The sequence below is a fragment of the Gorilla gorilla genome, chromosome X, assembly GCF_029281585.2.
Source record: "Gorilla gorilla gorilla isolate KB3781 chromosome X, NHGRI_mGorGor1-v2.1_pri, whole genome shotgun sequence".
Classification (NCBI taxonomy): Eukaryota; Metazoa; Chordata; class Mammalia; order Primates; family Hominidae; genus Gorilla; species Gorilla gorilla.
Genome location: NC_073247.2, coordinates 42740909 through 42768247, shown reverse-complemented (window position 1 = coordinate 42768247; position 27339 = coordinate 42740909). Strand labels below are relative to the sequence as shown.

The 27339-nt window shown below is 34.1% G+C and overlaps 1 protein-coding gene across 8 annotated transcripts in view; it reads left to right on the top strand.

Moving 5' to 3' along the window:
* Positions 1-27339, top strand: part of DMD (dystrophin) — a 2091067-nt gene that overhangs the window by 971013 nt on the left and 1092715 nt on the right. For all 8 annotated transcript variants that reach the window (XM_055376532.2, XM_055376533.2, XM_055376528.2 and 5 more), the window contains one exon: positions 21868-22015. In XM_055376532.2, coding sequence (XP_055232507.1) covers positions 21868-22015 — 148 coding nt within the window. The remainder of the gene's footprint in view (positions 1-21867; positions 22016-27339) is intronic.

Sequence of the window (27339 nt, the reverse complement as noted above, 5' to 3'; positions counted from 1 at the left end):
AACTGTGGAGAGAAAATTATCAAAGAAATGACAACATCAGTTTTCTTAGAACTGAAGAAAATGAGTGTCCAGGTTTAAAGGGCTTACTAAATGCCCAGCACAGCAAATAAGCTAAAAATCTACACCAAGGCTCATCATCATAAATTTTTACAAAAACAAGGACAAAGAGAAGTTCACAGATCAGAAATCAGAATGACTTTGGACTTTTCAACAATAGCCATGGAAAATAGCAGAAAGGAACACTTCCTTTAAACTTCTAGGAATAATTAACTTTGGCTTTGATTTCATATCCTATATGAAATTATGTTCACAAATTCTGTGATGCTCTTCTATTCAAGAGTTACAGCTAAATGTCCCTGTCATTGAGTGTGGACTAGATTTAGTGACTCTCTTGTGATGATATGTCATTTCCAAGTGTAGGTTGTAGAAAGACTGTGGTTTATGTCTTGTGTTCTCCCTCCACGCCTATCTCTCTCTGTCTCTCTCTTTCTCTCTCTCTCTCATGCATTGCTGCTTCTGTGGGAACACATGTCATGAGCAGCCCTATGGAGATGCACGTATGCTGAGAAACTAAGGTCTCCTGCAAAGAGCCACAAGAATGAGCTTAGAAGTGCATCATTTAACACCAGACAAATCTCGAGAGGCTGCAAGCATAGACAACAGCTTAACTACAACCTCATAAAATAACCTATGCCAGTCCCACCCTGCGAAGCCACTCTCAGATTCTTGACCTTCAGAAACTGCCAAATAATAAACATTTTTGTTTTTAAGCTGCTAAATTTTGGAATGACTTGTTATTCAACAATATATAAGTTGTACACCCTGATAAACTATAAATTGTGCGGAGAAAATAATTTTCAGAGATAGCCTTATGTACTCCCCTAAACCTTTTTTCCACAGAAATCTATTTTAAAAAATATACTCTACCAAGTGAAGAAAGAAACCAAGAAAGACAAAGAATGTTTAGTTGTGATTGGAGATCAGAAGGAGAGTGTTTTAGGCGTGATTCGCCTTGTTATGCTTCAATAATAAGCAATTCCAAAATATCAGTGGCTAGAAACACAAAGGTTGATTTTTTATCTTTGCAACATATCCAGCACAAGTCAGTCAAGGGTTCTGATCATTGTAGTCACTCAGGAATCTAAGCTGATTCAGTCTCTAGTATTCTATCATTCTACCATAACAACAAGAAGCTTTAGCGTTCACCATGTCAGTCAAAAATGCGTGGAAAATTTTAAACTGACTCTTACATGCCTCTATGTAGGAGTGATATATGCCATTTTCATTTCACTTCATCGTCCAAAGGAAGTCACATGGTCATGCCTAACTCTGAGGGGACAGGGGATTATAATCACTAATATTTTTAAGAGAGGTAAGAGAATTAGGAAAATATTGGAGCATTAGTATTACCTGCAAAGCATAGGATCCAGAAAACAGAGAACCAAACGTGGGAGGAAGATGCAAAGTGGTGCCAGAAAGATGGTGGAGAAGATCCTGTAACAATAGCTGTATAACAGGTGTAGAGTGAAATCTGTACAGATTGGAGAAGAAAATAGTGCTCCAGGAATTTTGTTACCAAGAAAAAAAAAAACCTAATGTATTCGAACGTATTGAGAGGTGGTATTTTTATTGTGTAAGAGTATAATATATGACATGTATGACAGAAGTACCATTTAAAATTTTATTAAACATAAGAATTAGATCCCTATCTCACACTGTACATAAACATAAAAATGGTAAATTGATGGATTGCCTAAACATGAAAGGCAAAGCATTAAAAAATACAAAAATATTTTGGGGCATGTAGGGCAAAAGAGGTGTCCCTTAAGCAACAGCACAAAGCGAAAATTGTAAAGAAAAAGACATGTATTTGATCATTTTAATTAAAAACCTGTACGATGCAAAGACTTCATAAACAAAGAAAAGACATAGGCTCAGATAGTATATTTGCAATACTAAAACAATAAAAGATTTATGTCATAATTTAAGAAAAATATTTACCTATCAATAGAACAAAATAAAAATAACCTAACAGGAAAATATTTTTAAAGTTTAAAAAATAATAGACAGTTCACAGAACATCTGAATGTCAAATACACTTATGAATAGTTGCTAACTCTCATTTATTATTGGAAAAATTACTTCGTATTAGTCGGTTTTCATGCTGCTGATAAAGACATATATGAGACTGGGTCATTTATACAGGGAAAAGGATTTAACGGACTTACAGTTCCACACAGCTTGGGAGGCCTCACAATCTTGGCAGAAGGCAAGGAGGAGCAAGTCACATCTTACATGAATGGCAGAAGGCAAAGAAAGTCTCCTTTATAAAACCATCAGATCTCATGAGACTAATTTACTATCATGAGAACAGCATGGGAAAGACCTGCCCCCATGATTCAGTTACCTCCCACGAGGTCCTTCCCACAACATGTAGGAATTCAAGATGAGATTTGGGTGGGGACACTGCCAAACCATATCATACTAAGTGAGATAACATACTCCCATCAGACTGGAACAAGTAAAAAATAAAATAAGATTGTGAAAGGTCACAAACTCTCATTCTTGTAGAAATTTAAGTTGGTACAACCAATTTAGAGTGTAATTTAGCAATAATCTAGTTAAACTGAGGATGGCATGTCCTACCAAACAGCGTTCCAGTTAATCACGTTGAAGATAGCATGATTGTTCTCAGGCTTCCATATTTTCTGTTGAAAAGTAAGATGTCAGTCTAATTGGCATTCCTTTAAAATAGACTTGTTTCCTCTTGATGATTTTCACATTGTAATTTTGTCTGATTTTCAGCACTTCACCGGTCTTTAAATGATTATGTAAGATTTTCATTGCTGAGGAGGAAATCCTATCACCTCAAATACTGTCTTATTAGTTATATTTTCACTTTATTTTACCATGATTTTAAATGAATTCCTTTAAAATTTAGGTTAGAGAGCTAATAAATGATAAAGAGAAAAATTATTCTTCATCCTGATAGCTGTTATGTGAGGGTGGAATGGTATGGCTGATTTTTTTTCACTGTCATTTTGTAACTTGGAAATTCTTATTTTTTAATACAATGGCAATATTTTGATAGTTAAAAAACACTAAAACTAAAACAATAGTCTGTTAATGACAAATTTAGGAGCGATTTCATTAAGTTAAAAATCCATGTTAAGGCTTTATAAGATGAATAAATACTCCAAATGAAAACCAAGTGAAGGCCACTTTTATTTACCTTTTGTACATGATACTTATTTTTCAACAGTTGTCATGTTAGAAAAAGTTGAAAAAATTAAACAAGATACACCCCCTTTTGGCCTCTCACCTTCCAAAATTTTAATGGGTAGACTTCAAATTAAATATCTAATTCGACTCCTTTCCACTTCTACCCTCATAGCATTAGAGACATTTGGAAAAATGAAAAAAGTATAGTATTTTATGGCAGGGTACCTCAACCCCAGAGCCACAGACCCATACCAATCCATTGCCTGTTAGGGACCTGATTCGCAAAGCAGTAGGTGAGCAGCAGCGGGCTAGGAAAGGAAGCTTCATCTGTATTTACAGCTGCTCCTCATCACTCCATTTCTGCCTGAGCTCCACCTCCTGTCAGATCAGCAGCCACATTAAATTCTCATAGGAGCACAAACCCTATTGTGAACTACTCATGCAAGGGATCTAGGTTGCATGCTCCTTATGAGAATCTAATGCTGCATGATCTCTCACTGTCTCCCATCACCCCCAGATGGGACCATCTAGTTGCAGGAAAGGAAGCTCAAGGCTCCCACTGAATCTACATTATGGTGAGTTGTATAATTATTTCATTATATATTATAATGTGATAATAATATAAATAATGTGTGCAATAACTGTAATGCACTTGAATCATATGGAAACCATCCCCCAACCCAGTCCATGGAAAAATTGTCTTCCACAAAATCAGTTCCTGGTGCCAAAAGGGTCAGGGACCACTGTTTTATGGGATAAGTGAAAGTTGGGTTTGAATCCAACTCTACCTTTTACTTCCCATGTGAACATTAAAAGATGACTTAATATCTCTGAATCTTTTTTTCCTTCTAAGTAATAACTACCTTGCAGAGTTATTACTTGAATTGGCCATAAGGTAAAGAGGACACCAAATACAGTAAATAATAACATAATAATAAAGAAACCTTATGAATTCTATTCAGTGATATCCATATTGAGGTATTTAAGGTGAATGATACTGATGTCAGCAATTTACCTGGATATGCATCAAAAATATGATTGATGGATGGATGGATGGATTGGAGGAAGGAAAAGATATGTGATCAAAACGAGTATAGTAAAATGTTCATGGTGGAATCTAGATATATAGATATCACTTGTAATTTTTAAAAATGTTATTGCATTTTTGAAATGTGTTATGCTAAAATATTGGGTGAAAATTCTGATGCCCTGGCCATGTCCCAAATCAGTTGAATCAGAATCTCTGGTGTATTTTTTTTTAAGATCCTTGGATGACTCCATTGTACAGCAAGTTTGCAAACCACTATTCTAACTTCTCACCACCCCCTTCTTTATAGCTTACAAAATTATATTTTTAAATGTCAAATGTCACAATTTCACTTTACTTCTTCAAGAACTGATTAGACTTCTAGCTTCTCCTATGCTCTCATCTTGCATAATATTCATTTGCACATGGTTAAAACTGATAGGCAATAAATAATAACCCACCTGTCTTTTCCTGACCCATCATAACTAAAACCTGCCTTTCAAGGCGAAAATGAAATATAATCTCACAGACAAGAGTAGCTATAGACAACTAATTCTTTCTGGTCTCTTGTGGTCATGGGACTATTCACCACTGCTGTCCCTGCTGTCTGTTTGGTGGACCAGCCAGTTTTACTGTGACCCATACCATGGCCCTTGAGAAGCATGAAGCTGCCAAAATCGCAGTTGTAGGGTTAATGGAAAACATGGTGAAGTATAGCTTACATATATATACAATTTTGGCAGTAAATAAAGCCTAAGAAATTGTACCGGGCTGGGTGTGGTGACTCAGGCCTGTAATCCCAGCACTTTGAGGGACCAAGGTGGGTGGATCACCTGAGGTCGGGAGTTCGAGACCAGACTGAGCAACATGGAGAAACCCTCTCTACTTAAAATACAAAATTAGCCAGGCATGATGGCGCATGCCTGTAACCCCAGCTACTCAGGAGGCTAAGGCAAGAGAATCTCTTCCACCCTGGAGGCATAGGTTGTGGTGAGAGAAGATCACACCATTGCACTCCAGCCGTGGCAACAAGAGCGAAGCTCCGTCTCAAAAATAAATAAATAAATAAATAAATAAATAAATAAATAAATAAATAAATAAAAGAAAAAGAAATTGTACCAGGAAGTGGATTGGGAATGCTCTATATATTCTTCCCCTCCCAGAAGTTTTTTAATTTATTGTATTGTGAAAGATCTGCAGCTATTTATTTTGTTTGGTACTCTTTTGCAATAAACTACTTTTGCATAAATGAACTCAAAAACTTTGATATTCATGAACCTTCATAATACTGATCTAGTACATCTTGCCCAACTAGCCCTTGGGCCATTCCTTCCATGCCACTGGTTGAAAAATATGCTCCCCACCCCAGTAACATCAGCATCAGACCTCTGCAACCAGAAAGATTCCATAGGTAATGAAATCCAAATGCTGGCATTTGGAAGTCAAACCAGTGTATTTTGAAATGGAAAGGCAAGGGGAAGTGCACGGAGCAAGTACAGCATGTGCTACAACTTCAGTTCATACCCTCCTTAAAATACTGTGCAACTAAACTGTCAATTTCCCATTGATAGAGATAGTATCTTTTTCAGCTTTACACCTTCCGAATTCAACACACTGCTAGCCTCAGGACTGAGCACTCAATAAATGTTTATCAAAAGATTAAGTAAATGAATCAGTGGTGAAATAAAATGTACAAACACATACGCTTCATACACATTTAGGAAGCATTTCTAGTGAGCTTTGTTGATATTTTATTTCTTAAAGGTTCTTTTTCTTTCCATGTTCATGTTATTCTTTATTTTTTAAAAGGTTGCTTCTGCTTATTTCTCTTTCTACAGCAGCTGTATTTACTTGCCTGAGAGCACAGCATATACTGATGTTAATCAAACTTTAGATGAAACACCTAAAATGATAGAAAAGAATCTGCTCTAATTAAATAATAAAGCAACCCCTACAGGTTTAGACATGTGCCTTCAGGTGTGGGAAAGAAAAAATTTAATGAATATAGTAGTTTTATGCCAAGAACATTTCCCTCATGCACCTGTGTTTTAATAAGATAGAATATAAAATAGCAAAAGGGGCCTGACTTTTGTGATGATATTTACTCATAAGGTAGTAAGTCAGATGTGATGACATTTTCTTTGACTTAGAGCTGCTATACTTGGGTCAGATTTCAGTTCAGTAAATTTGCAGTGAAGTTGTCTTTCTAACATGGTGTCATCCTGGAACTGCCCTGCTCCCACAGTTACATACAGGCTAGGGAGTGGGTAGGAACAGGGGGAAATCCTCTTAATGTTTATGGTGGCAGTAGATTCAAACTAAAATTAGCATTACAGCCATACTCCTAATAAGGGGCCCCTGGCATATTTAATTCATTTAACAAATTTATCAAAAATACATAAACTGAAATCTGCCTTGAAATTAATTACTGTATCTCTATTTTTATAAGAAAATATTTTGGACCCGTTCCCTCTGCCTTATGGGTGCAACTCCCGGCAGAATAGGTCATGTCTCCTGAAAATAGTTCTTATTTTCTTTACTACTTATGACCTCTTATAGCCTAGATGTTTTTCCTTGCTATTTCCAGTTGAAATGCTAATCTGGCATAATTTCTAGTTGAAATGCTAATCCGGCATAATTTCGGAACTAATTTTCTGTTAATTCCACTTGGAACATCTAAATTCCTCCTTTTTCAATAATACTATATTTGTGTGTTCCAAACACACACAAATCATACTATATTTGCGTGAATATATAGTAAATTCCAACTTATAAAAGTAAAATTGGAATTTTTTTCTTTCTTTGGAAAATTATTTTATAATTGAGAATTATAAATGTCACTTTTTTTAATGCTGCAACCTTTGAGGTTGGTTTCAATAAAGTAAAACTTAGTAAACATTAAGAAAAATGATAGCTTGATATGTTCACTAATATGGTAAATGAAAACTTTTATGTGTGTATAGGCTCTTGTTAATTATAACTACCTTCACAGGAAAAACAGTCTTGTGGAAGGTAATGGTGCCAGTGAGAGAAAATAGAGAAAGTAGAATAGTAGTAAGAGAGAAAATAGAATTTCCCGTTTAGAATACAGCTAAGTAAAAAGTGAATTGTTTCAGTTTTATTTATGTATTTGTAAGTGTGGTCTCATGCCATATATATTCAAAGATAGACAGAGATCTTAATCTTTAATTTTCTATGGCCAAAGAAAATGAGTCCCATGTAAAAGGGACGTTTTCGTAAGCTGATCTCAAGTGGTGTATTTTGATTTGCCGCCGCAGCCTATGGAAGAAATATCATTTTGGCTGCCTAAGAAGAAAAATGTCATACCTTTCTATTTTTTATTCATACTCTGCATATTTGGAATTTGTATTTTCACCATACTTTTGGGAAGATAACACGAAATTGCCTTACTTGCCTTGAAATCAAAATCTGTTTGCCCTTCGTTTTAAAATAAAATGGCTTCTTCATCTCATTTTCCTTTAGCAGAAAAAAGTAAGTTAAATTTTTTTGTAGCTGTGTTAAGTGTACTGTTCCTCCCTCATTGAGAACGAAACAAAGACATATGATTCCATTTACTGTAATTGTTTTGGTTTGCCCAATTACAATAGCAGTAAAATCATTTACACATAGTAAAATGTTTGAGCCTTAAAGGGCAAGAAGACTAAATTTAGCTGAAGATATACAACTTTCATGTGCCATTGAGGAAATGTATAAAATCAGTTATACATATTTTCCTCATTCATAGATATTGAAAATATTCATATATATGTATATGTATTTGATAACTTAATATTTTCTAAATAACAGAAATTATATACTGTATATATATTTGGGTATTATGATTATTGTTATTGCCACCATTGAGCACTTACTATGGGCTCAGAAAACTTCACTATATTATTTTTAATTCTTATAACAACCCTGTGAAATATATATTATGCCTATTTCACAAATGAGAACTCTGAAATCAGAAAATTAAATCACTTGCTGAAGTTTACAAAGCACTGTTAGGCAATAAAACAGAATTTCAAACTCATGTTTGCTTGTCTTCAAATTTTATATGCTGTACAACCTGATTGTTTTACTAGTTGTTCTTAATTTCAAAAAAAATCTTCATACTAAAAGAAGATACTTTGGAAGTTCTAAAGAACATGTTTTTGGCCAGACGCGGTGGCTCACGCCTGTAATCCCAGCACTTTGGGAGGCCGAGGCAGAAGGATCACGAGGTCAGGAGATCGAGACCGTCCTGGCCAACAAGGTGAAACCCCGTCTCTACTAAAAAATGCAAAAAATTAGCCGGGCGGGGTGGCGGGCGCCTGTAGTCCTAGCTACTCGGGAAGCTGAGGCAGGAGAAAGGCGTGAACCAGGGAGGCGGAGCTTGTAGTGAGCCGATATCGCGCCGCTGCACTCCAGCCTGGTTGACAGAGCGAGACTCCGTCTCAAAAATAACAAAACAAAACAAAAAAAAAACATGTTTTTTTTTCAGAAGGTATACTAATTTGAAGAGGATACCAATTATTTGTATTAAAATTACTTATGGATAAATTTGAATCTGCAAAAATTAAGTGCAACATTATTTTTTGGCACCTGTTATAGGAGGTAAAAATGGTGATTCAATATATTTTCTACCCTTAGGGAGCATTTAGTGTGGTTTAGACGTAATGACACTAATGTAAATTAGAGTAGAATAAATTCTTTAAAGCAGGACAAAAGGAGTGTTAAAGACTACAGAGTTTCAGTTATGGATGATAAAATTCTGGAGATCTATTATACAGCATAGTGCCTATAGCTAATAATGCTGTTTCGGACACTTAAAATTTCCTAAGAAATCTTATGTTGTGTTCTTACCACCAATAACAACAATAATAAAGGGGACAAGAGGAAATTTTGAATGATGACAGATATGTTTACAGCCTTCATGGTGGCGATGGTTTTGTGGGTGTATACTTATCCCCAAACTCTTTGATTATATATATATATATATATATAATGAAACTCTTTGAGATACATATATATATATTTAAAATATGTACAGCTTTTTGTATGTCAATCATACTTCATTAAGGTGGTTACAAAAAAGAATCAAGAAAAATAATCACCCTAATAAACAGAGTGTTATTAAAGAGGGGAGGGATTACTTCTAGTTGGTAGTATCAGAAAGGTTCTCATGGAGGAAGGTATAGAAAAATTTAGGACAATATAAGCAACAATACTTTAAGAAAAGGAATAATATAAACAAAAATAAACCAAAAGATGAAGAACCATCAAGGATGTTTATGAAAAATCAAGAGAAATTCCATTTTGATTTGAGAGTATGAGGTACTTGTCATGATATATAATGAGAAGTGTCAAGAAATATGTTATTTTGAGAAAATGCTGCTTAGAAAGGAGGTTAGGTTATTTATTAATCCATTCCTTTGAAATATAAATTTCATGATCAGAAACATATGAGTGTAACTATCCAATAGCAACAAGATTTATTTCCAAGAGGATAGTATATTATAGGAGAGGTAGGATTTTTTCTCTTTCACAAGCTAATACAGTGTTTACTGATTCAAATGACACTTAAAAAAACCAAGAAACAAAAAACATATACACTATAAGCTATCCTTATTCAACTATGTTATTGTCTTGCATTCCTGATTAGAAACATACAAGTTAGACTCCCAAAGTCTCAGTTTTCTCATTTGCAAAATGAATAAAATGATAGTACCTGCCCCAAGGTGCTGTGGAGTATATTTAATCATGTACTTAATCTGAAGTTTTAATTAGAGTGCATAGCATATATTTATGGTTGCTTTTGCTCCCATTTCTGGGTAAAAGTTCCTATACCTATTATGTATGTTTTGTGTTTGAATGAAGAGAAAGGCATCATTATTTCAAATATCCTCTCTAGCCAACAAATGAAAGCTAAGACTTGGAAGCTAGGATGTCTAACACCATATCCTCTTCATGTGGACTATATAGCAGAGGATATGTAAATTAAGACTCAATTAAATGCTCACATTTTATAAAGGAGGCCCTTGAATATATCAACTCCTCAGAGAGTATGTTAGTTTAAACTTATGAAGAAATTTAAATTATTTAACTTAGCCTGCTGAGTCAGTTTCTGTAGTTGATTTCTCCAAAAGGTCTTGGTATTAAAAGTAGCATTACAGATCACTAATAGCAAACTATTTCTGCTACTTTGGGTATTTTTACAGGGTGCTAATTGTGCCAAATCAAGACAGTGAAATTGCATAATTTTAGGTCAATATTAGCATAATCCTACATATTTTTTCAGAAGCAGTGCAGGAATAGTACACCCTGAATATTTTTCCATCATGATGGAATTTTCAGATATCACAACCTTTACATTGTCAGTTGTCTGCTGGAACATTATATTGTGTCAAAGATATTTATAAAAGAGAAGGGCAAAGAAAATTTGTGGAGTTCTAGACAATAGTAATATCAGGGACACTTTTGCTTTCTTTGTTATTACTAAGGAGTTAAATAATCAGATACCAAGCATAGGTAAAGAAATGAATCTCTAACTATTTGAGTACTTATCAATTTATCTCAAGGATATTTATGGCGTTTTCCCCTAAGCCAAAATAGAGTGCTTAATTAAGGTCCCCTTAGCCCCCCAAAAACCACTCAGGCCAAGTTTCTGATATGTCTGTATACTTATATACATATTAAAGTATATGTATGTTTGTGTGCACTTTCAGATCAAAAAGTCCTCATTTATCTAAAGCGATTTCAGCTTATTGATGAGGCTTTTCTGTTACAGCCTCCTCCTCCACAGATCTGCCTGTCTAGAGATTTAAGCCCAATAAGAGTCCAGCAAAGTTTAAACAACACTTTAGAAATCTAAAGAATTTTAAGATTTATTTTAATAGTCTTAGTGATAACCTGAATTGTTTGTGAGTTCTTACAAATAATGCAATCAACATTTAAGTAATTTTATTATTTTTTTGTTTGTATAAATTTAAGGTATACAAGTACATTTTTGTTACATGGATATATTGCAGAGTGGCGAAGTCGGGTCTTTTTGTGTACCCATCATGCAAATGATGTACCTTGTCTCCATTAAGCAATTTCCTATCCTTCGCCCCCATCCCACCCTCTCGCCCTTCTGAGTCTCCAGTGTCTATTATTCCACACTCTGTGCGCATGTGTACACATTATTTAGCTTCCACTTGTAAGTGAGAACATGCAATATTTGACTTTCTGTTTTTGAGTTATTCCACTTAAAATGACCACCAGTTCCATCCATGTTGCTGCAAAAGACATGATTTCGTTCTTTACTATGGCTTTGTAGTATTTTTCATTGCGTATATGAAATTGTTTATTCCATACGCAATTTGTGTGTGTGTGCACATATATATATATATATATATATATATATATATATATATATATATATATGCTAAGACTTAGAAGCTAGGATAGACACACAATGGAACACTACACAATGGAATACATTCATTCACACACATATAAATAAAAGAATATGTGGAGATATATCTCCACATATTCTTTATCCAATCATCTGTTTTTAAATAATGCTATTGACTTCTTTAAGGTGAATTTTATCAATATTGTTTTGGTTTAAAACACTCACCTTAAAAGAGTCACAGTCCCTAAATGTGCATCCTCATATTTAAATTAGGTCTCAGTAAATTTGTGCAAAGTGTATTCTTTTTAGGATGGTGTTGAACTTGCTAAATTATGTATCTTTAAGAATCATCATTTTGTGTCTTTTAGTAACGAAAACAACAATTATGTGATTGCTGATATATTTGGAAAATGATTTCTGATGTAGATTGATTTTTTAATTCTAAATTCTGTATCAGTATTAAAAATTTATAGATTACTAACTATTAATATCGATAATACTAAATTTTATTGCTATTTATAACTTGGAGTGTACTTTCATCCTCCTCAAAAAGCTGAATGAGGTAGGCAGTATTATTCTGGGTTTATGTGTGAGATAACTGAGACTCAGAGGTAAAATAGTGTATCCAAGCATTCATGGCTCTTAAATGGAAGATATAAGGGGTTTGTGAAATTACTCATGGACTTTTTTATTCATTCATTCAGTTATTAAAATGTATTCAACATTTATCATGTACCAGGAACAGTGCTTAGTACCAGGAATTCAAAGGTGCATAAAACATCTTCCTTATTCTAAGAGGTACATAGTGTACTGGAACAAACAGCCTTGTAAATACATAATTAGAACATGAAGCAGTATGTTAATAGAGGTTTTCACAAAGCTGTGGAAGCTTGTCTTATGAAGTAACTAATTCCAAGGGAGGGAAGCCTTACGGAATAGTGACATTTTAGATAGGGTGGCATTATAAAATACAGCAAAAGGCCCACAGTAAAAAAGGAATTTTTGTTGTTATGAAAATTTTCAGATTTTCTATGTTTTCAGTGCAGTATACGTGGTGGGCTATGCGAATGTTTGTATAGGGACCATAGTAGGAAGTGAGGTTGTCTCTTAGAGAGTGCTGAGAAACCGAAAGTAGGGAGAGATGAGTTGGAATATGCTGAGGAAAAGTTATTATGAGTTTTCAAGAAAGGCCATGACAGTGGGGCTAGAGAGAAGAGGCTAAATTAAAGAGTCATTTCTGGTTTAGAATTGATAAAATATAGAGACAAGCATGATAAGAAAGAAGTCGAGAAGTAATCGATGGTCTCAAGATTTCTAGCTTGGAAATCATTGACTAAAATTACAACTAACGACTGGATTCGGCCATTCTTGAATTGCTATAAAGAAATACCTGAGACTGGATGTTTATAAAGTAAAGAGGTTTAATTGGCTGACGGTTCTGCAGGCTCTACAGGAAGCATAGCAACATCTGTTTCTGGGGAGGCCTCAGGGAGCTTTTACTCATGGTGGAAGGCAGAGCAGGTGTAGGCATTTCACATGGCGAAAGCAGAGAGAGAGAGTTGGTGGTGGGGGTGGGTGGCTACCTACTTTTAAACAACCAGATCTTGGAGAACTCACTCATTTTCATGAGGACAGTACCAAGAGGATGGTATTAAACCGTAAGAAACCACCCTGATGATCCAGTCACCTCCCACCAGGCCCCACCTCCAACATTGGGGATTACAATTTAATATGAGATTTGGGTGGGGACATAGATCCAAATCATATCAAAGACTTGCATGGGAAAATAAGGAATTGTTGACATAACATCTTTGAGGTTCACATCAAATGTTCTGATGAGGATAGTCCAAGAAGCAGTTGGCTATATAGCTCAGATAAGGGCTGAAATTTGGAGCTATGTCATAATCAGCCTAGATTAAGAGTCAATAGTCTCCTGCCCATGGGCCAATTCCACCCACCACTTGTTTTTGTAAAGTAGTATTGAATCCCAGCCATATCCATTTGCTCATGCTCCATGTATACCTTTTTTTTGAACTTCAAGGCAGAGTTGAGTAGTTGTAACAAAAACCATACGGCCCACAAAGCCTAAAATATTTGTTCTCAAGATCTTTATCTATAAAGTTTGCCAATCCCTGCTGTAGATGTTAGTTGAAGCTTTGAAAGCAAATGAGGTTTCATAAGGCAGTGTCCATACAAGACATTTAACAAGTTTACCTATAAAAACTTGAATTCCTTTGAGGGGAACACATCCTAGTCTCCATTAAGCACAGTAGAAGAGTCCCCTATAATTGGAAAGAGGTCACATTAGGTGTTGATGTTGGTGGTACAGGTCAAAGAAAATTTATCTTTGCTGTTTATTCAGAATGCAATAAGTTAAGTTATGAGAAATAAGGGAAAAAATGTTTAGAATTTCAACAGCGAAGAGAGGGGATAAAGGCATGAGAATGAGTTCCTAAACTCAAGTATTATAAACACTGTGAGAAACTTAAAATCAAAGTATGACTCCAAACGTATTTGAAGCCTGAGAACAAGGCTCACAACCTAGGGAGGATTAGGGATCAATAAAATACAGTGTTACAAAGTATAATGTCAATCCAGAGTTGTAAAAATATCAGCACTGAATATATTGAAAGCAGTAAAACTGAATGAGAAGACTATCATTTTATATCACTGTGTTTATTTCTTTGCCTTGTTCTATAAATATTTCAAATTATAAAATTTTTATTAACAGTGGGAGCAGAACTACCAGAGTGAGCAGATCAAAATTGAGACAGATGCTTTTCACTGCATACACTTTTATTTTTCTGCTGTTCATGCATTATCTTGTACAGTGCACATGTTTTACCTAAAAAATTAAAATGGAGTCCCCTGCTTAGAAAAAAAGTATATATTCTGTTTCAAACCATATACAAAAATAAAATCCCAGATGATTAAAAACCGACATGAGAAAAAAACAAATTCATAAAGGTTTTACAATAAAATAGAGGAGAATATGTTAATTAATATAGGGTAAGAAAAAATCGCTTACACAAATGATGAAGCACTAATCATGAATAAAAATAATAAAGTGGAGAACATTGTATATTAATAACATCTATACATCAAAAGACAGCACTGAGAGAGTAAAAATGAAGCCCACAGAGTAGGATAAATTATTTGGAATACACACATAATGGATGAAATGTGTGTATTCATAATTATAAAGAATTCCTACAAATCTTTCAGAAAAGAACAGATAATCCAATAGAAAAATGGGAAAAGTTCTTGAAAAGTGAACCATGGCACAAAAAGGGCTTGTGGCCTGCTGGCAATATTCTATATCCTGACCTGGATGGCATTTTTAAAGTGATCACCTTATAGTAAATAACTAATGTGTTTTATGCATCATAGTAACGTTAATATTTTTGTCATCTTTACAAAATCAGAAATCCAAACGGCCAATAAACATATAAAGAATTTCTAAGTCCCATTAATGGTCCAGGCCATGCAAATTAAAACTAAAATGAAATATCACTGCTTACCAACCAGAATCACTGAAATTTATAAGTCTGACAATTCCATGTGGTGGTGAGAATATACAGCAATTAGAAATTTCACACAATGTTACTTGGTCTGTGAATTGTAAATAGAAGTGTAAAATTACACTACCGCTTCTTGGAGTGAAATCCATTTGGCACTATTTAGTAAATTCAAAGATCTGCATAACCTATAGCCCATCAGTTTCACTTCTATATATACACTCTACAGAAATGCATATGTTCATATTCCAGGAGACATGTTTGGGAATGTCATAGCAGCAAAGTAATAGCCCCAAACCAAAACTACTTCAGTATTTATTAATAGTAAAATTTGCTGTGGTTTGAATGTGTCTCTTTCCAAATTCAGGTGTCAATAATGTGCTAGTACTAAGAGGTAGGGTGTTTAAGTGGTGATTAGGCCATGAGGGCTCCTTCTTTGTTAATAAAAATAAGACCCTTATAAACAAGGCTTCACGCAGCATTCAGTTAGCTTGCTCTCTTGCCCTTCTACCTTCTGCCTTGTGAAGATACGGCAGGAAGGCCCTCACCAGACACCAAATGCCAGAGCCTTTATCTTGGACTTCCCAGCCTCCAGAACTGTGAGTGAATACATTGGTATTATTTGTAAATTACCCAGTCTCAGGCATTTTGTTATAACAGCACAAACAGACTAAGAAAATCATACGGTGAGAAATTAATCAACAACTAATAAGCAAAGATGTAGATTAATCTTGAAACTATGATATGGAGTGTTCCATTTGGCTGCTGGAAGTTTTATTTCTTGGTCTGGGTGATGGTCAACATGGGTTTATATGAATGGTTCCCTATATTATGTTTCACAACAAAAAGCATTTAAAAAGTAAATATATGTAATGTACTCAGAGATAGGCATGGCCAACCATGGATTCTATGCTGAAATAATGATTCAGATTTCATCAGCAGGCTAATGACACTGCCTATTTGAATACTTTAAGTCCTGAAATTAAAGAAGGTAATTTCTCAAGAAGGAATTTCTAATTTATGGGTCTATTCCCCACCAGAGAGACACTAGCATGGCTCAGATTGTATGATGGTCATTTTATTTGCATTTAAAGTCTTAAGCCAAATAGAGGTACACTAATAATGACAACAACTACTACTACTCATACTTGTGGAACACTGCCAGACGCTGTTCTAAGAAATTTTCATTTTCATTTGTAACTGAGCTTACTTGAATCTTCTCTCTTTTTTTCTTGGTTAATCTAACTAGTGGTCTATCAGTTTTATTTATCTTTTCAAAGAATCAACATTTTGTTTCATTGATCTTTTATATTTTTGTTTCAGTTTCATTTAGTTCTGCTCTGATCTTTGTTATTTCTTTTCTTCTGGCGCTTTGTGTTTGCTTTGTTGTCGATTCTCTAGTTCCTTGAGGTGTGATGTTAGGTAGTCAGACTGTGAACTTTCAGGCTCTTTGATGTAGGCATTTGGTGCTAGAAAATTTCCTCTTAGCCCTGCTTTTGCTGTATCCCAGAGGTTTTGAATAGATGCTGTTGTGAATGTGGTGAAAACGGAACACTTGTACGCTGCTAGTGATTGTAAATTAGTACAACCTATATGGAAAACAGTATGAAGATTTCTTAAAGAACTAAAAGTAGATCTAACATTTGATCCAGAAATCTCACGACCGAGTATGTACCTAGAGGAAGAGAATTCATTATATCAAAAAGACACTTGCACGCATATGTTTATAGCAGCACAATTCACAGTTGCAAAGATATGGAACCAACCTAAGTGCCAGTCGACCAATGAGTGGATAAAGAAAATGTGGCATGTATTTTCATATACCATGAAATACTATTCAGCCACATACCATGCAATACTACTCAGCCGTAGAAAATAATGAAATAATGTCTTTTGCAGCAACTTTGATGGAGCTGGATGCCATTATTCTAAGTGAAGTAATTCAGGAATGGAAAACCAAATACTGTATGTTCTCACTTACAAGTGGGAGCTACACTATAGGTACACTAAGGCAGACAGAGGAGTAGAATGGACTTTGAAGACTCAGAAGGGGCAGAGTGGGAAGGTAGTGAGGGATAAAAAATTACCTTTGGGGTGTAATATACACTACTTGGGTGACACGTGCACTAAAATGTCTGATTTTACTTCTATACAATTCATTCATTCATGTAACCAAAAATCACTTGTATTCCAAAGGCTACTGAATTTGAATTTTTTAAAAACATTAATAAAATAAAAGATGTAAAAAAAGAAATTTATATATACTTATTTATTGAGCTCCCACAATTAACCTTAGGAGGTATGTACTTCATAATTGGTAGTATACTTATCTTTTACTAAATATTTGTATTACTTGGGAAGTTGAGGGGTGGGGAGAAGTAGCAAGGTACTATGATTTGGGGCAGATAGCTAACTTTTATTTATTCGCACATACAGTTTGGACCATGAGACACTAGCCAAGGTCCCTCCTCCTCACCTAATCAAAGATGAAATATGTGGGATGGGATGAAATAATCAGCAGTCCAATGCTGAGTTTCCAGACCTAAGTATAAAGCAACAATGGATATGTCAGAAGTCTACTAGGTTGTTATTTATTTAAATCTATTTCATGGAATTTACTACCACCTTAATGGCCCAAAAGTGTTAAAGTATGTCCCAGAGTTCCGAATTACTCCCTAAATGTAATTTATGCTTGAGAATAATCTGACTAACTTGATTTAGAACATCAGAAAATAAGTTATGCTGCACATAAATGAAGCAGCAGTGTAATTTTAAATACCGGTTGCATAGTGAATGAGAATTTTAATATTTGCAAAATTCTAAAATCACTTGATTTATTATCCATATGTTTATACTGACATTTTTTGCCCTTTATTAAGTTCCATCCATATTTCTTCTTACTGCCAAGAAAAAAAACTTTTTTTCCTAGAAATATTACAGAAGGCAAAAATTATATTTGTTTCCCTGAATGCTATTTTTGATGTCTCTACTTGTTTCTAGTTGTTACCATTTGCTTCATTCATGGGTAGTCCAATTAAGGGAGCGAGACAAATTTAGGGAGCACAGTGACTAATTAGATATTAAATTGGTAAATCTAACTTTGTAAAACCAGAAAAAATATATATATTTTTTTCATTTGGAATTTTCCTTGGTGGAAAAGAGTTTAAGTTTATAAGTAGTCATGATAAAAAATGTAATTTTACATAGTAAATTCAAGGATAGATTTAGACTCTGCTATTAACAACACCTATTAAATACTGAAAAGTGTATTTTAAAATTTTATGTGAGGCTTGAAATGGAGTCTAAAGTATTATTACTCACATTAAATGTCATCACATGTAAAGCCCATGATTTTATTCTTTAATATTTTGTTTGAAAAGTTTCTTATTTCAACAGTAATTTCAATAATAAAATTAAATCAACTTTACGGTTTTCAAAGGTTTAGCAGTTGCATGCTGTAATAAATACTTCATATTTATATATTTATAAAGTGACAGCGTAAGTCATTTTTATTAGGTCCTTGAGGATGCAAAGTTTGGATTATACGAGGAGACGAGAGAAAAAGGGAAGAAGGGCATTTCAGAAATATGCTACCAATATGCAAATTCACAAGTCCTAAGGCAGTAGCAGGGGTCGGGCAGAAAGTCCATCCTGCCTCCCTCTTGTGGGCCTGCAACAATGGTGTAAGTGGAAGGCCTGGTCCCCTTCTCTTCCTACCTCCAGCTCTGTCTTACAGAGGTACGGGTACCATGAGCAAGTGTATGAACCCTTATGGTTTTCTTCTCTTGGGAGAATGTAAAGGAAAGATAACTTGTAGATAACTTGTAAAAATGAAAAGAATTCAGGGTGAGAGGGGGATTTGTTGAATTTGGTAGAGGATGGCAATTACCAATATGATGAGTGATTGAGAAACAAGTCTGTGCAACAGGTTTGAAATCGAAAATCTTTGAGGTGTACAGGATCCTGAAATGAAGAATGGGCATTTATAGCAGTATGTCACAGCAACAGTCACCTCCTAGTAGCTAAAAGTGTTGGCAAAAGTATAGTTCAAGTGATTGGGTAGGAAAAACAGCAAACCAAGAGTGGAGACTGATGGTTGCTACAAAGGTGGAGTGGTAAGTCGTGACCAACTGGTACTTCTCTGTGCTCTGGTTAGCTGCTGACTGTTTCTCAGACTGTGGTAGCAGGAGGAGGGTTGGAGTTAGCAGTCATGTGCATATGAGACTGCCATTTAAAAAAAATTTTAAATTATTTCATTTTTCTGACTCTCAAAATATGAAAAGCACATTGTAGACAAATTGAAAAATATAGAAAAGTTATATAATAAAATAAATATAGTCTCACCAGTATGGAACAATGCTAACTATGTTGCATAGATTTTTAGATTCTCAGTCAAAAGCAACTCTTTGACTCCAGTGATGCAAATGCATGTAACATATGCAATGTGCAATTCATTTTCAAAGGGAATAAACTCTTACGATATATGCATAGGTCATTTATTGCATGTTATATACCACTGAAAATATATGAATGCTAAATTATTAGTAAACATGCAAAAACATTCCCAAGATCATTTTGTTGTGGAAGGATATATTGTATCTGAATAACTCTAGAATACCATAAATCATCAAAGGCAACATTCTTATTTTTCACTAACTACAGTTAGAGAATACCTCTTTGGCTACCTTCGGTTGCCTTTTTTATGCTACCAAAATGCTGTCTGTTTTACAAGATTTTAAAGGTTAAGCATATAATTATTCATTAAATACAATGTCTGAGTGCAATGTACATGTAGATACATTATTAAATTTTGGGTAGTTAATAAAAGTAAGGGGAAAAAACCTCTAGAACTATCACTTTTAAGTGTTTAACTGATAAGGTGAAGCTTCATCTTGGAAAAATAATTTCACAAGAGAGCATGTGCACTGGTAGAAAAGTGCCATTGAAAGAAGAGATATTTGGGTTAGAAGCCTCTGTCTACTATTTAATACCATTTTCACCTTTTGGCAAATTACTTGGCCTCTGTTTTCTCCAATGGAAAATGGGAATAATAATTGTTATGCTGCAGGGTTATTGTAGGTGTCAATGAAATGATATGTCTGGCACTATAAAAGCACAGAGCCCGGTGCCTGGCTATTAGTAACTGTTTAATAAATGTTAATTCCTTTTTCTGCCCAGTACATCAGTAGGCAGATGTAGCAATTTAAAACTTCTAGTGTTACTTTAAATTCCTGAATGGAGGTAGAGGACTGAAAAGATATCATGGTATTCAAAAGTATGATCCATTGCTTCTTAAGAATAGAGTTCAGAAAAGCTTGACAGATTCCTGTACTCTGAGGCAGCACCATAGCAGGTAATCTGTAGGATGGCTATTGGTTTAGTGCTCACAGATGCTTGCTTGGACAGGCCCCAGGAAATCTGGTAGACTGTAAGCCCAATAAGATTTCAAATCTTACTTTATGGCAGTGTTTTTCACCTTGACTGTACATTGAAATCACCTGGATGCTTTGAAAAATAACAGTGTCAGTGTCCAACCTCCAGAAATACTGATTAAGTTAGTCTGGAGTGGAGCCCCAGGATCACTGTTTGGTTATTGTTGTTGCTGTGTTTTAAATGCCCCAGTTGATTCTTATATGCAACTGTCTTAGGTAAACATATAGCCCTGGTTCATATTATTTCTGCCTCAGTCTCTTTTATGACTGGAAGATGACCAAATACTTGTTTCCTAATATTCTTTCCATGTGTAGTATTAACACATTTGACTTGTACTAAGTTCCTGCAGTATTCCAATCTAAAATTTTAGTGACTACAATAAAATAAGAAGGATTAAAGAAGGCATCACATAGTTTAGTATATCGATTATTTAATGCTTACATGTGAGCCTACAATATGAATTATATCTGTCATCTTATTTTAAATATTGACAGAATCTTTAATGATAGTGATGAATTATCGATTTATTGGTGTGATAATGGTATTTTAGTTATAATTTTAAAGTTTTATTTGTAATGACTATATGTATTTATGGGGTACAGTGTGACGTTTCAGTGTAATGTTTCATTGTGTAATGATCAAATCAGGTTTCTTAGCATATCCATAGCCTCAAACATTTATAATTTCTCTGTGGTGAGAAAATTTAAAATTCTCTTTCACTATTTTGAAATATACAGTACAATATTGATAACTTTGTTCATCTTACTACGCAATAGAACACTAGAACTTATTACTCCTTTCAATTGATGAATAGACAGTTTTGGATCAAGAATAATATTGAAAGTGATAGAATTTATGAGGTAATTTAATTTTTATCCAAAAATATTTTGAAATTGAATATATTGCTTCCAAATAATTTATTACAATGTTAAGATATTTGTAAATTTCTAGAATTAAAAAAATATATTTTTAGGAAAGAAAATGCTAATAGTCCAAAATAGTTTCTTTATCTTTCTTTTAATCAATAAATATATTCATTTTAAAGGGAAAAATTGCAACCTTCAATTTAAAATCATCTTTTATATTGAGTATTTTTTTAAAATGTTGTGGGTACATGCTAGGTGTATATATTAATTTTTATTTGTTACTTGAAACTAAACTCTGCAAATGCAAGAAACTCTCAGAGTGATATCTTTGTCAGTATAACCAAAAAATATATGCTATATCTCTATAATCTGTTTTACATAATCCATTTATTTTTCTTGATCCATATTTTTTACCTGCAGGCGATTTGACAGATCTGTTGAGAAATGGCGGCGTTTTCATTATGATATAAAGATATTTAATCAGTGGCTAACAGAAGCTGAACAGTTTCTCAGAAAGACACAAATTCCTGAGAATTGGGAACATGCTAAATACAAATGGTATCTTAAGGTAAGTCTTTGATTTGTTTTTTCTAAATTGTATTTATCTTCAGCACATCTGGACTCTTTAACTTCTTAAAGATCAGGTTGTGAAGGGTGATGGAAATTACTTTTGACTTTTGTTGTCATCATCATATTACTAGAAAGAAAATTATCATAATGATAATATTAGAGAACGGTGCTATGGACTTTTTGTGTCAGGATGAGAGAGTTTGCCTGGACGGAGCTGATTTATCTGATAAACTGCAAAATATAATTGAATCTGTGACAAAGGGAAGCATCGTAACAGCAAGGTGTTTTGTGGCTTTGGGGCAGTGTGTATTTTGGCTTTGTGTTGGAACCTTTCCAGAAGGAGAACTTGTGGCATACTTAGCTAAAATGAAGTTGCTAGAAATATCCATCATGATAAAATTACAGTTCTGTTTCCCTAAAGACAATTTTGTAGTGATATAGCAATATTTCTATATATTCTATTGACAAAATGCCTTCTGAAATAGTCCAGAGGCCAAAACAAAGCAGAGTTAATTGTTGGTACTTATTGACATTTTATGGTTTATGTTAATAGAGAAACAGCATATGGATGATAACCAGTGTATAGTTTAATTTCAACTTGTGGTGTCCTTTGAATATGCAGGTAAAGATAGATTAGATTGTCCAGGACATAATTTGTTTGCTAAATTACATAGTTTAGGCCTAAGAAACACTGTGTTTATTACACAAAGGCTTAATTATTTTTGCATCTTTTTTAGCTCAAATTGTTCATGTTGCAATAGTCAATCAAGTGGATTTGAATTGTAGCCAATTTTTAATGCCAGAAAATACTGATTAAGACAGATGAGGGCAAAAAACACCCAGTAGTTTATTAAATACTTTAGATATTTCAAAATGCTGGATTCACAAAAGCAATATCACATTTGACTTTACAAGTCTTCATTCTCAAATACGTTTCCATAGTAAATATGCCTTTTGATATTAAGGAGTTAAGCATTTAAACACCTATTTATATGATAAGCTATTTAAACACAGAAAATATTTTTAAAATCTTGTGTAATTATATGTGTATCAATCAAACTTGTATGCACACCAGCGTTGGCATTTGTATAGAGAGGAAATGTATGGATTCCCAATCTGCTTTAATATAGAAGATACATTTTTAAAATAGCACTGAAGTGAATTTTGGGCTAATGTAGCATAATGGGGTTTCTGCCTGAGAGGCAGAAATATATTAGAGTTATATAAAATGTTTTGGGGTAGATATAGAAACCACTTGCCATTTTCAATGATATCCAACCCAAGGTAGTTATATATTTTAATTTATATTTTATTATAAAATTAGTACTTACTGTGAAAAAAATCAAGTGACATAGAAATTTGTAAAAGTACCTCCATTCTACTCTTTGGAGGATAGTTGTTTGGTATGAATTTTGCTACATATTTCAGGCTGGGTTTCTTGGAAAGCCATTGTAAAATGGAGATTTGTACGTAGAAGGTTAATTAGGGAGTACTTTTACGATGAAGCAATTTGTTTTGATGTAACTTGGTGTAGTTTTCTTCGTGTTTCTTGTTCTTGAAGTCAGTTAAGCTCTTGAATCTGTGCATTTAACATTTCATCAAATTTAGAAACCTTTCAACCATTTTTTTTTTAAAAATGGAACTCCAATTGTACATTTATTAGGCTCCTTAAAGTGCCCCACTACTCACTGATGTTATGTTCATTTTCTGTTTAGTCTCTTTTCTCTGTAATTTATTTTATATAATCTCTATTGTCAAATTGACTAATCTTTTTCAAAGTCTAATCTATGGCTAATCCCATGTAGTATATATTTTTAACATCAGACATTTTCATCTCTTAGAAGTATAATTTGGGTCTTTTTATTTCTTCCATGTGTCTACTCAACATGTTCAGTCTTTACTTTCTTGACTATATGGAATACAGATATAATAACTGTTAGAATATTCTTCTCTACTAATTTTATCATCTGTGTCTATTCTGGGTTAATTTAGATTGATTTATTTTTCTCCTCATTAAGTGTGTTGTTTTACTGCTTCTTTGGATGACTGGTAATTTTTGACTATATGCCAGACATTGTGAATTTTAACTTAGCGCGTGCTTGATACTTCAAATAAATTCAAATATATTGAAAGAAATATTCTCAACCCTTGTTCTGGAACACAGTTAATTTACTTGGAAACAATTTGATCTTTTGAGAATCTTCCTTTTATGCTTTGTTATGACCAGAACAGTATAAGTTTAGGGCTACTTTTTCCCCACTACTGAGGCAAAACCCTTCTGAGTACTCTCTCTGATGCCCTGTGAATGATAAAATTTTTCACTGGGGCTCGTGGGAACAGATGGTATTACTAGCCACGTGTGAGCTCTGGTGATTGTTCCCTTTAATTCTTTTGTGAAGTTCTTTCCTTAGCTTTGAGTGGTTTTCTTCCATACATGAACTGATCAAGACTCAGATGAAGAATAAAATAAAGCTTTCTACATATCTCCAAAATTTCCTCTGTGTATATATCACCTCTCTGGTATTTTGCCCTGTGATCACTAGTCACCCTTGGGCTGCTGAAACTCTCAGCTTCATCTTTTAACAAAAGCCTCCTGGCAAGGATCACTGTCCTTCAATGTCTGAAGTTCAATGTGTTGAAAACCATTGTAGCATATATTTTGTCTTTTTTTTTTTTAAGTGTTTCAGGTGTTTCAGGCAGGAGATTAAGTTCAGCCTCCTTTACTCCAACTTGAAAACAAGTCCAAAACAAACTATTTTGATGTAATTTGATCTTTTAATACATTAACATTACACAATTTTGTGAATATATCATAATTTTAAATTTTCAGAGAATGTCTAATGGTCCTCATTTCTTGACAGTGTGGTTTATTTGAAATTGATGAACATTTTATCAAAACTTTTCCCCTCAATTGGATAATTTTTTTTTTGAGAAGGAATTTTGCTTTTGTCACCCAGGCTGGAGTGGCATGATCTCAGCTCACTGCAACCTCTGCCTCCAGGCTTCAAGCAATTCTCCTGCCTCAGCCTCCCGAGTAGCTGGGATTACAGGTGCCCACCCCCACACCTGGCTAATTTTTGTATTTTAGTAGAGACGAGATTTCACCATGTTGGTCAGGCTGGTCTAGATCTCCGACTTCAGATGGTCTGCCTGTCTCAGCCTCCCAAAGTGCTGGGATTGCAGACGTGAGCCACCATGTCTGGCCAACTGGATAATTTTAAAAAGACTATTTTATTTAGTCTATTTTTTTCTCAATCTATAGATGAAATAAGAAAAATCATTCTAGATGTCCAAGGAAAAATTCTTTCAGAAAAGAGCTGTGAATGATATCGCAAACCCCCCAAACAGTTAAGGTATTTCTTTCCTGGTTATTTTATGTCCAAAATCATGCATATGAACATGTGCACAGACACATGAGCGTGCACACACACATGAATACATATACACGCACATAATGTACCTTAGGTTATCTTTCCATTCTGAGTAATTATCTTAAAATGGGTAAAATCAACCCTGTAAGATACCTTCATCGATAAGGCAAATCAAAGCTTTGGTAATTTCTGCTATCTTGGCCTTTGTTGATTGACTAATAATGAATAAGAGAATGAGTTTCAATATTTACTATGAAATTATTTTAGAAGACAGGATGTAGACAGTGGCTGTTAGCAGACAATTGTTTGGCATGAGCCAGTAATGGTTACTGTGCAAAAAATCAACCAAGCAGCCCATATATTAAACAAACACACGCAGCAGCACGTTGGAGTCTGAAGCCTCATATGTACAATTTTCAGTAAAGAAATAACTTTTATATATGAAATAAACAAATAGGTATATGTTGTAAACTTGTCCCTATGTATTTTGATCAAATTGCATCATATTTTTTTCACTATAAAAAAGAGAATTTAGTGCTTTAACTGAGACTTAGTGTTATCATTCAAAATATACTGACTGCCAATAGCAGCAGAAAGATAATCTGGTTCCATGCAACTCTATTTTTTTTCCTCTGTCACAAGTAAAAGACAAAATTAAGTACATGAATTAGTGCTTTTTGAAGATATTCCAAAGCAATATACCATGCCACTATGGAGAACTTCTCTAAAAATATCACATTTTTTACCTGAGAAAAATATTGATCATGTTACATGCCACTCAGATTGGTTTATTAAATTCATTGAATGATATCAGCATCTCTTAATGCAATCACTAAAGAAGCAGTAATTGAGTGCTTATACAAAGTTTTATCATCCACCAAAATAGTGACAATCCACATTAGGCTCTAATAGAAGTTTAGAAAGGGGGTTAAGAGGTTAAATGCTGGACTCAGAAAGACTGGATTCAAATCCCAGGTCCTTTAGCTTAATAGTTGTAGAATCTTGTGAAAATATCTTAATTCTTTTCATGTCTCTGATTTCTCTTCTGTAAAATGGAAATATAAATGAGATGTGTATAAAGCCACTTGGAATAGCATTTTGCACAAAATAATTACTCATTAAATGTAAGCCCCTATTATAACTAATCACTCTTTGTAAGTGATTAGTTCATATCAATACAAACTAAAACTTATTTACTGAATTATTGTCTCTAAACATCCACAATGCAGAAAAACCAACCTGGAAATTTCATAAAACCTTATTTTTATGTAGTATAATTTCTTCTCAAAGCATAAGGGCTCTTGGATTAGGAATTGAGGAAAATTCCAATTCAGCCAAATGCATCTGTTTCAGATAGCTGACACTTCTGCCTACTCATTTCCTAACTAACAAGAAGAAATGTTAATGGGAGTTTTCAAAGGAAAAGCTGAACACCATAAAGGAAAGTGACACAAATAATGTTAGCTTATATAGTGACAGGGTGAATTTGTGTGCTTTCAAGTACCTTCAGTGAAAATAGGAAAGTAGAAATTATAAAATGCCCTAACATTTAAATCTAGCATGTTCTTGGAGACTAGGAAAAAATAAGTTTTAAAACATGGGCTATAATAGAATGAGATGGAAAATGTTTGTAGTTGCCAGTAGAAACAATAACAATTACCATTAGATTAAGTATTTAAACCAGCTGAATATTTTTATTAATGGAAATGGCATCTGTTTTATGAAATAATGCTGCTGAATGAACCATATTAAAAATGACCAGTATTTCCTCAAGAACGTTGTCACAGGCATACAAGCCTGAGACCCTAAAATCTTAACGTATTCCATTTGAAATCGACCTTAAGACATTAACAGTAGTGGTATTGTTTAGATGAAATTTTTTAGGCTTTAAATCAACAAATGTTAAGCAGACATGGGGAGCGAAACACCAGTGTGTTATTTTGACATGAAT